Source organism: Lontra canadensis, unplaced genomic scaffold (genome assembly GCF_010015895.1).
Source record: "Lontra canadensis isolate GAN:19392208 unplaced genomic scaffold, GSC_riverotter_1.0 scaffold35, whole genome shotgun sequence".
NCBI lineage: Eukaryota > Metazoa > Chordata > Mammalia > Carnivora > Mustelidae > Lontra > Lontra canadensis.
The window spans coordinates 297,929-312,279 of NW_022631029.1; the positions used below are offsets into that span (position 1 = coordinate 297,929).

General features: G+C 38.8%; 1 protein-coding gene across 1 annotated transcript; it reads left to right on the forward strand.

The window, feature by feature from the left end:
- The first annotated feature begins 867 nt into the window (after positions 1-867).
- Positions 868-1,710, forward strand: LOC116874036 (olfactory receptor 7A10-like). Its single transcript, XM_032868468.1, has 2 exons — positions 868-1,216; positions 1,502-1,710. The coding sequence occupies exons 1-2, from the start codon at positions 868-870 to the stop codon at positions 1,708-1,710; spliced, it is 558 nt and encodes a 185-aa protein (XP_032724359.1).
- The last annotated feature ends 12,641 nt before the right edge of the window (positions 1,711-14,351 follow it).

Consider the following 14,351-nt stretch of genomic DNA (forward strand, 5'->3'; position numbering starts at 1 on the left):
CAAGGAAGACCCTTTGCCTTGAAGTTTCGAGTTAGCAAAAAGGCCACTTCTCTACTCAGTGTGTCTGACGACTTCTCTTCTCAGGCTCCCTCCTGCTCATTCCCCTTGTAGCACTGGCTTTGCTTTTTTCACATGAACATTTGGAAACAAGTAACTTTCTTGACACCTTTGCATTGGCAATACCCTCTCCTCCATAATCCTCGATCTGCCTCCATCTCTTACTTGAGGTTTTTTGTTCCAATGTCACCTTGTTCACAGAATTAATGTACATACCCAAGAAAATAGCATGCCTTATTCACTCTGCTTTATCCGTGCTTTCCTTTTCTTCATACCATCTCCACCCTCTGAAATTCTATTTATTTTCTTATTTGTTAATGTATTATTTCTCCATTATTGAATGATAGGGAACTTTGTTCTTTAGAATCCTATATTCATCACCTAGAAATGCCTAAATCATGGCCAGGACTTAATTTGTATTTCTGGGATTTGCAATAATTTTTAACTAAAAGTGTGGAACACATGGTCTTTTGTAAATTAAGGGATGGAAACAAAAATCCCATAACTATGGTGGTACACTGGCTCCCCTGAATGGGACCCTATCCATGTGCAAAATATTAAAATGAATACAGACTACAAAATTATTTATGAATTAGAATTAGTCTAATTAAAATGAATTAGACTACAAATTTTAAAGGTAGCATTTTAAGTCTGTGAGCATATGAAAATTAATCATGCTATTGCCTCTGTCCATGAAGTCACCTCCACCACATGAAACCCAGCAATGATACACGAATTTCAGAGTTTCTTCTTCTGGGATTTTCAGAGGAACCAGAACTGCAGCCCCTCATATTTGGGCTTTTCCTCTCCATGTACCTGATCACTGTGGTTGGAAACCTGCTCATCATTCTGGCTGTCCGCTCTGACTCCCACCTCCACACCCCCATGTACTTCTTCCTGGCCAACCTGTCCTTTGTAGACATCTTTTCCACTTCCACCACTGTCCCTAAGATGCTGATGAATATACAGACAGAAAGTAAAGTCATAACTTATGCATGCTGTGTCACACAGATTTATTTTTTCGTACTCTTTGCTGTATTGGATGTCTTTCTCCTGGCCGTGATGGCCTATGATCGCTTTGTGGCCATCTGTCACCCTCTACACTACATGATCATCATGAACCCTCAGCTTTGTGGACTTCTGGTTCTGATATGCTGGACCATATGTATACTGCATTCCCTGCTACAAAGCTTAATGGTTTTGCGGCTGTCCTTCTGTACAGAGGTGGAAATCCCCCACTATTTCTGTGAACTCAATCAGATGATCCAACTTGCCTGCTCTGACACCTTTCTCAATAACATGGTGATGTATTCTGCAGCTGTCCTGCTGGGTGGTGGCCCTTTTTCTGGGATCCTTTACTCTTATTTTAAGATTGTTTCCTCCATATGTGGAATATCATCAGCTCAGGGCAAGTATAAAGCATTTTCCACCTGTGCATCTCACCTTTCTGTTGTCTCCTTATTTTATTGTACAATGTTTGGTGTGTACCTTAGCTCTGCTGCTACCCAGAGGTCCCATGCAAGTGCAGTGGCCTCGGTGATGTACACGGTGGTTACACCCATGCTGAACCCCTTCATCTATAGCCTGAGGAACAAAGATGTAAAGAGGGCTCTGAAAACATTCTTTGTGACTCTACATGGCCAGCTGTCATAGGAAAGAACAAGTTCCTGAGATTGCTTAAGCTTAGTTTCCTGAGCAAAACACAACAAAGGAAACAGTCAAGAAAACAAAGAGGCAACCCACAGAATGGGAGAAGATATTTGCAAATGACAGTACAGACAAAAGGTTGATATCCAGGGTCTATAAAGAACTCCCCAAACTCAACACACACAAAACAGATAATCATATCAAAAAATGGGCAGAGGATATGAACAGACACTTCTCCAGTGAAGACATACAAATGGCTATCAGACACATGAAAAAATGTTCATCATCACTAGCCATCAGGGAGATTCACATTAAAACCACATTGAGATACCACCTTACACCAGTTAGAATGGGCAAAATTAGCAAGACAGGAAACAACATGTGTTGGAGGGGATGTGGAGAAAGGCGAACCCTCTTATACTGTTGGTGGGAATGCAAGTTGGTGCAGCCACTTTGGAGAACAGTGTGGAGATTCCTTAAGAATTTAAAAATAGAGCTTCTCTATGACCCTGCCATTGCACTACTGGGTATTTACCCCAAAGATACAGATGGAGTGAAAGAAGGGCCATCTGTACCCCAATGTTTATAGCAGCAATGGCCACAGTCGCCAAACTGTGGAAAGAACCAAGATGCCTTTCAACGGACAAATGGATAAGATGTGGTCCATATACACTATGGAGTATTATGCCTCCATCAGAAAGGATGAATCCCCAACTTTTGTAGCAACATGGACAGGACTGGAAGAGATTATGCTGAGTGAAATAAGTGAAGCAGAGAGAGTCAATTATCATATGGTTTCACTTATTTGTGGAGCATAACAAATAGCATGGAGGACATGGGGAGTTAGGAGAAGGCAGTTGGGGGAAATTGGAAGGGGAGGTGAACCATGAGAGATTATGGACTCTGAAAAACAATCTGAGGGTTTTGAAGGGGCGGGAATGGAAGGTTGGGGGAACCAGGTGATGGGTATTAGAGAGGGCACGGATTGCATGGAGCACTGGGTGTGGTGCAAAAATGATGAATACTGTTATGCTGAAATAAAAACATACTAGAATATTCACTAAATGTTATATTACTCAGCGAGGAACAGAAACACATTACCAACACATGCGGTGACAAGGAGGAATCTCAAATACATTATTTTGAGTATAAAAATCCTTACATAAAAGTGTGTGCGCTAGGGTGCCCAGGTGGCTCAGTGGGCTCAGCCTCTGCCTTCGGCTCAGGTCATGATCTCAGGGTCCTGGCATCGAGCCCTCAATTGGGCTCTCTACTCAGTGGGGAGCCTGCTCCCCCACCCCTCTCCTACTTGTGATCTCTGTTTGTCAAATAAATAAATAAAATATTTTTTAAAAATAGGGAGTTCAAACAATTCATCAATCACAATTTGTTGTGATTATCTGAGTCATGAAATTATGAATTTTTGTCTCTTTTTCCTTTGTTCATAGTTTCCAATTTTTCTACAATAAGTAGAATAAGAAATACAAAAATACATACTGCTAAAATAAATATTCAACTAATTCTACCCATCATAGAGCTTCTTTTGTTGAATATTTAACCCCATGTTTAATTCATGTTGTAATTTAACATCAACTACTCAACAATTATTTATTAAGAGCTAATAAAATAGACAGTTATAGTGACTTGGGAATAATTATGAATAAAATATCGTTCCTTTCTCAACTTGTTTACTATGTCAGACAGAATTGAATTTAATATAAATCTCAAGTATGTTGCTGGGTATGAAAAATGTTTTAATGCAATTAATGTGAAGTGAAATTCATGATTTTTGATGGAAGAATAAAAGCTGTATGTTCCCAGAGAGTGGGGCGGTATACCAAGCCTTGAAAAATGAGTGTTCTTTCCACTGTTGAGTGTGGGTAGAAATCTATCCAAGCTTAAGAATAATTTATTTTTCTGTTATTACAGTTAAAAGAGTTTTACTTAATACATCTGTGATCTTTTTGATGGAATAAAGGTGAGGGGATTTTATTTTCCACTCTTGCCACTATTGGGTAAAGTTCAATTCACCCTCCTTAAATCTGGTTGACTTGGCCTTCTTTCACCAATGGACTACAGCTAAAGCCAGAGCTGACTGAGCCTTTAGTAGATTTGGAGCCCCTATTTCCACTTTTTGCAATGTGTCCTTTTGCAACCTAGCTATCCAGTGAAGAGCTAACCCACATCAAAGTCATCTGCAGGAATGGCCACAGTTTCCAAACTGTGGAAAGAACCAAGATGCCCTTCAACAGATGAATGGATAAGGAAGATGTGGTCCATATACACTATGGAGTATTATGCCTCCATCAGAAAGGATGAATACCCAACTTTTGTAGCAACATGGACGGGACTGGAAGAGATTAAGCTGAGTGAAATAAGTGAAGCAGAGAGAGTCAATTATCATATGGTTTCACTTATTTGTGGAGCATAACAAATAGCATGGAGGACATGGGGAGTTAGGAGAAGGCAGTTGGGGAAAATTGGAAGGGGAGGTGAACAATGAGAGACTATGGTCTCTGAAAAATAATCTGAAGGGTTTGAAGAGGTGGGGGGGGAGTGTGGGGGAACCAGGTGGTGGGTATAAGAGAGGGCATGGATTGCATGGAGCACTGGGTGTGGTACAAAAACAATGAATACTGTTATGCTGAAAATAAATAAAAAATTATTTTTAAAAAAGTCATATGCAGGAAACAAACAAATGCACATGACATGTGCCCATTTAAGTACATAGGTATACACTAATCTCTCATTTTAGAAATCTAAGTAATGGTTGAATTTGGGAGGAAGAAAGATGAGACACCTTGGATCTTCTGGAGAGCTGCTGATCTTTTATGACTTTATCCAGGTGTTATATACATGGGTGATTCCTTTGGATACATCGATGAGCTGTACAATTGCAATTGTAAACTTTTCTGTATGTGTTTTATATTCAGTAAATATTTGTAGAAAATGGATCTTTTTCCATACCCATGCATAAAATTTTTGAAGGATTAGTCTCTTCAAAATAAATACATTTGTAATATAAAAAAAATTTATTGGGTAAGTGTTTTTATTCAGTTCCTAATGACAATGTAAAATGAGTACATTAGTGTTTAAAACACATTTATGGTCTGACAATTCAAGGGGTCAAAACTCTGAAATGGTTCTCCTTGGGCTAAAAAAAAAATGTTTGCAAGACTTGGTTCATTCTGGAAGCTACGGGGACAGATGGGCTTATTATTTTTATTCCAAAATCATAAAAAAGTGCAAAAAATCTAAATTTATTTCTTATAATTCTTATAATTAACAAATGTTTCAAAGTAAGGGACCAAATAACTAAATTTACAAGTATGAAATTCCTAATCATTTGGCAAATGTGTCATGGAGCTGAGGTATGTCTTGCTCAAGATGTTTGTTTGCTTGTTTGTTTGTTTGTTTAAGATTTTCTTTATTTATTTATTTGTCAGAGGGAGAGAGAGAAAGAGCATGCACAAGCAGGGGGAGTGACATGCAGAGGGAAACAGGCTCCCCACTAGGAAGGAGCCTGATATGGGACTCAATCCCAGTATCCCAGGATCATGACCTGAGCTGAAGGCAGATGCCCAATGGACTGAGCCACCCAGGCATACCTTGCTCAAGGTTTATATCAAAACAGTTTAGTTCTCCTCACTGGAAAGGCGAACAGTGATAGTCTATAGACCGCAGAGCTGTGTGTCCAACACAAGTCAACATTTCGGAGATCCAAGGGATCTAATCAATACACATTGCTCAGTCCTAGACTTTGTGGAAAAGTTGAAGTCAGGGTTGGGATAAGGTGCTAAAAGGTCTGTGCTCTGGGAGCAACAGAGCTCCTGAGGAAGAGCTCTGGATTCACTTGGTTATAACCTAGTCTGTAAGGAACACACAATCTCCAGGAAAATTTTCCTTCATGTCCACACCAGTGTCCCATAGGAAACTCGTGTGCTTAGAGGTTGGAGGAGCAGGAAGGAAAAATGCCTCATGAACAGACAGAGGAAGCTCTAAATATCTCCTGTGTAGCAGGAGATACTCTGCCTGTGCCCCCTTGGGCTGGATGGGACAAGATTGTTGTCTCTGGAATCCTAAGCTTGGCTGGAAGACTGATGCCAGCCTCCTTCCTGCTGTCTTGTGAGGGGACAGAGTTTAGTCACCATCATCCCCACCCAGGAGGAATTCAGACCACCACATAGAGACCCCTCCTTCAGAGCTGCCATTCAGGTGAGTCCCAGAGCCCAGCAGGTCCTGAAGGCAAGGGTTAGACAAAATCCAAGCCTGATGCATTTACCTGAGGTCGCCTGACAGCCTCCAGCCTTGCCCAGAACCTGGGGATCTCTATGCTCAATTGCTTGGCTGATGAGCTGATGAATGAATCCTTTGATGATGTTAAAGAAAGAAGTGAATAGTGAGCTCAGCAACACATGGGTGACTGGTGACAATGAAGTGAAGGGATGGGAGGCATAAAGTATTTCCAATAAAAATAGAACATAACCACTGAGTTTTGCAATTAAACAGAATAAGAATATTAGGTATGGAGGGATGTCCAGTGAAGTCAGGGCATTTCTTTTTTGCCTTTAAAATGGGACATATTGGACTCTGTTTCCATACTGATAAGAAAAACCTAGACCAATTTATTTCTTGCAGATAGGGCCCTGTGACAGTAATTCATGAGGCATACTTTTTCACAGCATCCCCTGTTCCTCTGGGTACTCATGTGAAAACAATTATCTAACAATGAAAACTATATGAAGGAGCTTTGCTTTGAAATGATTTCATTACTAAGGGAGCTGAATATATTTGTGGATTAGCTTTTCATTTTTTTCTGTACAGTACATTGTCTCTACCATGTCATTGCATTTGTACAGTGGAGTCAGTGGTTTATTCCTGCTTTTGATTGGATTCTTTCAAACAAGGAATCAGAAGAGGGGTTTCTATTTGTTTTACCAATTTCGTTGTTTTCATTGTGTTCTAGTGTATATGTATTGACATATATGTGTTGAATTGTATTATTAGTGGTATGGGCTCAGATCTGTCACTCCGTATATGGTATTCTTTATATTGCTTTTTTGATATTATCCATTCTGAAATACTGAGCTGTCACTAATATTTTTTTACTTAGCAGTCCTTGCAATAAACAAAAATGAAAATAAATGATACTTTGTACATTGCTAATAAATCACCTCTATATGTATTACCCAATTGTTTTTGCATCTCTGTCATTCCCCATGGGTCTTTGTCTCTTTGTGATGAGATCCATTTCTAAAAGTTGCATCATATTTGACCATCATCTCTTCTTTACATTTGACTGAAGATTGCCTTTATCTTCATAAGCATATTTCAATCTGCATATCTTTATGTCAGAAAAAATAATCACTTAGTGCTTACTCCCCAGTTGTAAAGATCACTCATTCATATTATTTTATTCCAAGTCTTTGGACATTTAATCTGGAATTAGTGACCCATCTTGACAGCACTGAATTATTATTTTATGTCTTCACATACATTAGTTTTAGATTCTCATTGAATTTTGTTTTACACAGTTGTTTTGAAAACAGTATACTTGACCTAATTTCATTCCTCCTGACAATCTTTATTTCTTAAGTACTTAGTGTCTTTAAAAACTTCTCTTCCTGAGTGAAATTAGTAAAGTAGAGAAAGTCAATTATCATATGGTTTCACTTACTTGAGGAACATAAGGAATAGCATGGAGGACATTAGTAGCATGGAGGACATTAGTTTGACTCCGAGGGGGAGTCAAACCATGAGAGACTGTGGACTTTGAGAAACAAACCAAGGGTTTTAGAGGGGAATGGGTTGGGGGATGCATTGGCATAGTGATGGGGTATTAAGGAGGTTTCATATTGTATGGAGCACTGGGTGTTATATGTAAACAATAAATCTTGGAACACTGCATCAAAAATGAATGACATACTGTTTGTTGACTAACATATATAATAAATAAATAAATAAATAAATAAATAAAACTGAAAAACTGTTCCTAGATTACACACACATGCACATTCATACACTGTACAAATGGATAAGTTGTATCATATGCTCATCAGAAATTCTTTTTACGTTTTAGGGATGCCTTTTTTCCTATCTGCTTCTATTCTTCCTTTTTGCTCAATAATACCTCATGAGCTTGCCTCCAGTCAACTAGGGTAATGCTGATTCTTTATTTCAGAGTCTGCTTGATATTTCATGATGTGGCTATGCTACTCACGATTTGAAAGCCTTTTCCATTCTTTCTCAATATATTGCTTTATAAGAATTCTACAAAAATATCTGGAAATTGTTATGTTAAAAATCAGGTTTTCCACTGGAGGAAATATTGTTCCCCGGGGTGGGGGGGCACTGAGGAATTCGGAGTCACATGGGAGGTGTCAGAAGAGGCCAGGGACACTCTGAACATCATACAAAGCCCAGGACACAGGCCACCACAGAGAACAGACTGGACCAGAATGTCAATAGTGTTGAGATTGAGAATTTCTGAGCTGAACAATATGTGTATTTTCATATTTATAGCTGTCTCTAGGTTGTTTTCTCAACATTGTAACAGTTCACATTTCTGCCAGCAAAATTCGAGAAAACTATCTGTTTAAAAATTCCAACCAAATGTGTGTGAGAGATCTTTTTTTTTCCAGTGTTCCAGAATTCATTGTTTATTCACCACACCCAGTGCTCCATGCAATACATGCCCTCCATAATATCCACCACCAGGCTCAGCCAAACCCCCACCACTCCCCTCCAAAACCCTCAGTTTGTTTCTCAGAATCCACAGTCTCTCAAAGCTCATCTCCCCCTCTGATTTATCATAGGTTTCACTTACTTGTGGAGCATAAGGAATAACATGGAGTACATGGAGAGATGGAGAGGAGAGTGAATTGGGGGAAATTGGAGGGGGAGTGTGAGCGATCTTTACATTGTCTCACAGGCTGATGAGTGTGCAATAGATTACTTATTTTTTTCTTAAGCCATTACTGACTTTGGGAAAACATTGGTGTATTTGATTACCAGTTTCATTATTAGATGCGTATTACTATAAATCCATAAACTCTATGCCTATTCTTCAGCTAGTGGGATTCTAAAAGCAGTTGACAGAGTATTGTTTATTGACTTTTGGTTGGGTGTATTGCCCAGAAAATGTTCTAAATTTTATAGTGGTAAATATGTCTGTCCATGGGAAGCTTGCTCATTGGAATGTCGGTAGCATTTTACATTTTTTAGGGGGATGATTAGTGATCTGGCCAGGCTGAGTTGCAGCCACTCCAGGTTCATCCTGGGACGGGGGGTGAGGAGTCATGATAAAAACACAGCCCAGGGAGCAATGATTTGGGATGTGTGTAAGTGTGTATGATTGTGTGTGTGTGTGTGTGTGTGTGTGTGTGTGTGTGTGCATGTGTATGTGTGCTTTCTGGAGTGAGAACAGTCTTCAGATCTTGGGTTCACAGTCTAATTTATTCCAAGGTGACTCTTATAATACAGAGTCCAGAACTGCATCACCAGGCAGTCCTCAGGAGGAGCTGTATTTCAATGTACAGAATGCCTTCACAAATAAATTATAAAATATGAGAAGCATATACTGTGGGCGAGTGACTCCTTTTTTTCCTGAAGTTTAATCAGTGGAAATGCTACCTACTTCTTTGGAATTACCTGACATTATCTTTCTTTATTTTTATTTTTTTATTATGTTATTTTAGTCAAGTAAAACTATATAATTGACTTGCTCTGCTTGACTTAATTCACTCAGCATAATCTTCTCCAGTCCCATCCATGTTGATACAAAAGTTGGATATTCATCCATTCTGGTGGTTGAGTAATATTCCACTGTATATATAGACCACATCTTCTTTATCCATTTGTCCATTGAAGGGCATCTCAGCTCTTCCTACAGTTTGGCTATTGTGGACATTGCTGTTATGAACATTGGAGTACACATGGCCCTTATTTTCACTACATCTGTGTCTTTGGGGTAAATAGCCAGTAATACAACTGCGAGGTCATAGGATAGCTCTATTTTTAATTTTTTGAGGAATATCAACACTGTTTTCCAAAGTAGCTGCAGCAACTTGCATTCCCACCAACAGTGTAAGAGGGTTCCCCTTTCTCCACATCCTCTCCAACATTTATTGTTTCTTGCCTTGTTAATATTTGCCGTTCTAACTGGTGTAAGGTGATATCTCCATGAGATTTTGATTTTTCCCTGATGGTTAATGGTGATGAACATTGTTTTCATGTGTCTGCTAGCTATTTGTATACCTTCAATGTAGAAGTGTCTGTTCATATCTTCTGCCAATTTTTTTATTTGATTCTCTGGTTTTTTTGGGTGGTGAGTTTGAGAAGATCTTTAGAGATCTTGGATATCAGTCCTTCATCTGTAGTGTCATTTGCAAATATCTCCTCCCATCCCATGGATTGCCTCTTAGTTTCATTGACTGTTTCTTTTGCTGTGCAGAAGCTTTTTATCTTGATGAAGTCCCAAAAGTTCATTTTCACTTTTGTTTCCCTTGCCATTGGAGACGTATCTTGAAAGAAATTACTGTGGCCAATGTCAAAGAGGTTACTGCCTATGTTCTTTTCTAGGATTTTGGTGGATTCCTGTCTCACATTTAGGTCTTTCATCCATTTTGAGTTTATTTTTGTGTATGACAAAAGGGAATGGTCGAGATTCATTCTTCTACACATAGCTGTTCAATTTTCCCAGCACAATTTATTGAAGAGACTGTCTCTTCCACTGTTTATTTTTTTCCTGCTTTGTTGACGATTATTGACTATAGAGTTGCGAGTCCATATCTGGGCACTCTACTCTGTTCCACTGGTCTATGTGTCTGTTTTTGTGCCAGTACTATGCTGCCTTGGTTATCACAGCTTTGTAATAAAGCTTGAAATCAGGTAATGTGATGCCCCCAGCTTTGTTTTTCTTTTTCAAAATTTCCATCACAGTTTGGGAATGTTCTGGTTCCATACAAATTTTAGGATTGTTGGGGTGCCTGGGTGGCTCAGTGGGTTAAGTAAGCCTCTGCCTTTGGCTCAGGTCATGATCTCAGGGTCCTGGGATCGAGCCCCACATCGGGCACTCTGCTCAGCAGGGAGACTGCTTCCCTCCCACCTTTCTGCCTGCCTATCTCTGTCTCTTGCTCTGCATACTTGTGATCTCTGTCTGTCAAATAAATAAATAAAATCTAAAAAAAAATTACGATTGTTTGTTCCAGCATTTTGAAAAATGGGATGATACTTTAAGTGGAAAACCCAAAAGACTCCACTCCCAAATTACTAGAACTCACAGAGCAATTCAGTAGTGTGGCGAGATGCAAAATCAATGCACAGAAATCAGTTGCTTTATTTTACACTAACAATGAAACTATAGAAAGGGAAATTAGAGAATTGATTCCATTTATAGTAGCACCAAAAACCATAAGATACCTTGGAATAAACCTAACCAAAAAGGTGAAGGACCTATACTCAAAAAACTACAGAACACTCATGAAAGAAATCGAAGAAGACTCAAATAGACGGAAAAACAGTACATGCTCATGGATTGGAAGAATAAACATCATTAAAATATCTATGCTGCCCAGAGAAATTTACACATTCAATGCAATCCCTATCAAAATACCATCAGCATTTTCACAGAGCTAGAAGGAACAATCCTAAAATGTGTATGGAATAAGAGAAGACCTTGAACAGCCAGAAGATTGTTCAAAATGCAAACCAAAGGTTGTGGCATTACAATGCCTGACTTCAAACTATATTACAAAGCTGTGGTCAACAAGACAGCATGGTATTGTCACAAAAATAGATACACAGATGAATGGAATACAATAGAGACCCCAGAAATGGCCCTCAATTCTATGATCAACTAATCTTCAACAAAATAGGAAAGAACATCCAGTGTTATGGTGGCTTTCAACTGGGGATATTTGGCCATGTCTGAAGGGCTCTGCCAAACACCTGTAACCCACATGACAGCACCAGAAAAAGTAATTATCCACAGAAGACATGAACAGAACCTACTCCAAAGAAGACATACAAATGGTTAACAGACACATGAAAAAATATTCATCATCATTAGCCATCAGGGAGATTCAAATCAAAACCACATTGAGATATCACCTTACACCAGTTAGAATGGCCAAAATTAACAAGACAGTAAACAATATGTGTTGGAGAGGATGTGGAAAATGGGGAACCCTCTTACACAGTTGGTCGGAATGCAAGTTGGTGTTACCACTTTGGAAAACAGTGTGGAGGTTCCTTAAGAAATTAAAAATAGAGCTTCCCTATGACCTGCAATTGCACTACTTGGTATTTAGCCCAAAAAATCAGATGTAGTGAAAAGGAGACCCATCTGTACCCCAGTGTTCATAGCAGCAATGGCCACAGTCGCCAAACTGTGGAAAAACAAGGATGCCCTTCAATGGACGAATGGATAAAGAAGATGTGGTCCATACACACTATGGAGTATTATGCCTCCATCAGAAAGAATGAATCCCCAACTTTTGTATCAACATGGATGAAACTAGAGGAGATTATGCTAAGTGAAATAAGTCAAGCAGAGAGAGTCAATTATCATATGGTTTTGCTTATTTGTGGAGTATAACAAATAACACAGAGGACATGGGGAGATGGAGGTGAGTGAGTTGGGGGAAATCAGAGGGGCAGAAGAGCCATGAGAGACTGTGAACTCTGAGGAACTAATGGAAGGTTTTGGAGGGGAGGGAGGTGGGAGGTTGGACAAGCCTGGTGGTGGGTATAATGGAGGGCATGTATTATATAGAGCACTGGGTGTTGTACATAAAAAGTGAATTCTGGAGCACTGAAAAGAAATTTATGGAGGAATGGATAAGGAAGATGTGGTCCATATACACTATATTTTGCCTCCATCAGAACGGATGAATACGTGACTTTTGTAGCAACATGGATGGGACTGGAAGAGATTATGCTGAGTCAAGCAGAGATGGTCAATTATCATATGGTTTCATTTATTTGTGGAGCATAACAAATAACATGGAGGACATGGGGGGATGGAGAGGAGATCGGAGTTGAGGGAAATTGGAAGGGGAGGTGAACCATGAGAGACTATGGACCCTGAAAAACAACCTGAGGGTTTTGAAGAGGAGGGGGGTGAGAAGTTGTGGGAACTAGGTGGTGGGTATTGGGGAGGGCACGTATTGCATGGAGCACTGGGTGTGATGCAAAAACAATGAATACTATAACACTGGAAAGAAATGAAAAAAAAAATTTTTTTTAAAAACAACAAAAACAACAAAAAAGAAGTTAAAAATAGAGCTACTACATGACCAAGCAATTGCACTACTAGGTATTTACCAAAGGATACAAGTGTTGCAATTTGAAGGGACACCTGCACCCCTAATAATTATAGCAGCAATATCCACAATAGCCAAAGTACAGAAAGAGCCCAGATGTCCATTGATAGATGAATGGATAATCAGATTACATATATAACATTATAATTATATATGTAATATATACTAATATAATGATTATATTTAAATATATATGTATTATATATAATGGATATTACTCAGCCACCAGAAATAATTAAAATCTTACCATTTACTTTGATGTGGATGTAACTGTAGGGTATTATTCTGAGTGAAATAACTCAATCAGAGAAAAACAATTATTGTATGATTTCACACATATGTCAAATTTAAGAACAAAATAGAGGATCATAGGGGAAGGGAAGAAAAAATAAATAAGATGAAGTTAGAGAGGCAGACAAACTGTAAGAGACTCTTAACTATAGGAAACAAGCTGGGAGTGCTGGGGTGGAGGTGGGTGGGGGGATCAGACAACTGGGTGATGGGCATTAGAGAGGGCATGTGATACAATGAGTACTGGGTGCATATGCAACTAATGAATTGTTAAACTCTACATCTGAAAATATTGATACACTATATGTTAACTAAATTAATTTAAATAAAATAAGTTTTCAAAAAAAGGTGTTCAACATCAGTAATCACCAGGGAAACAGAAATCACAGCCACAATGCAATATTACCTCATGCCTCTTGGAATGGTCAGTATCCAAAAGACAAGAAACAAGTGTTGGTGAGAATGTGGAGAAAAGGGAATCCTGCGCACTGTTGGTAGGGATGTAAATTGGGGCAGCCACTGTAGAAAACAGTATGGAGGTTCCTTGAAACATTAAAAATAGAACTACCATATGATCCATGAATTTCACTTCTGAGCATTTTCTGAAGGAAATAAAAACACAAACTTAAAAAGATATACACACCCTTTTCATTTTGCAGCATATTTACAGTAACAAAGACATGGAAACTACCTAGATAGAAGTTCATCAGTGGATGACTGGATAAAGGGTGTTGTACTCGGTGATGTATGGAAGTGTTGAATCATTACATTATATGCCTGAAAAAATAAACACTGTATATTAACTATACTGGAATTAAAATGAAATGAAAAAGGAACTGTACTATATATACATGCATGCTAAGATATATATATGTGTGTGTGTGTGTATGTGTGTGTGTGTGAACAAACACACACACATATAATAGAATTTTATTCAGCCATAGAAAATAATGAAATCTTGCCATTCATAGGTGGACCTTGAGGGCATTATCCTCAGGGAAATTAGTCAGACAGAGGAAGATGAATACCATA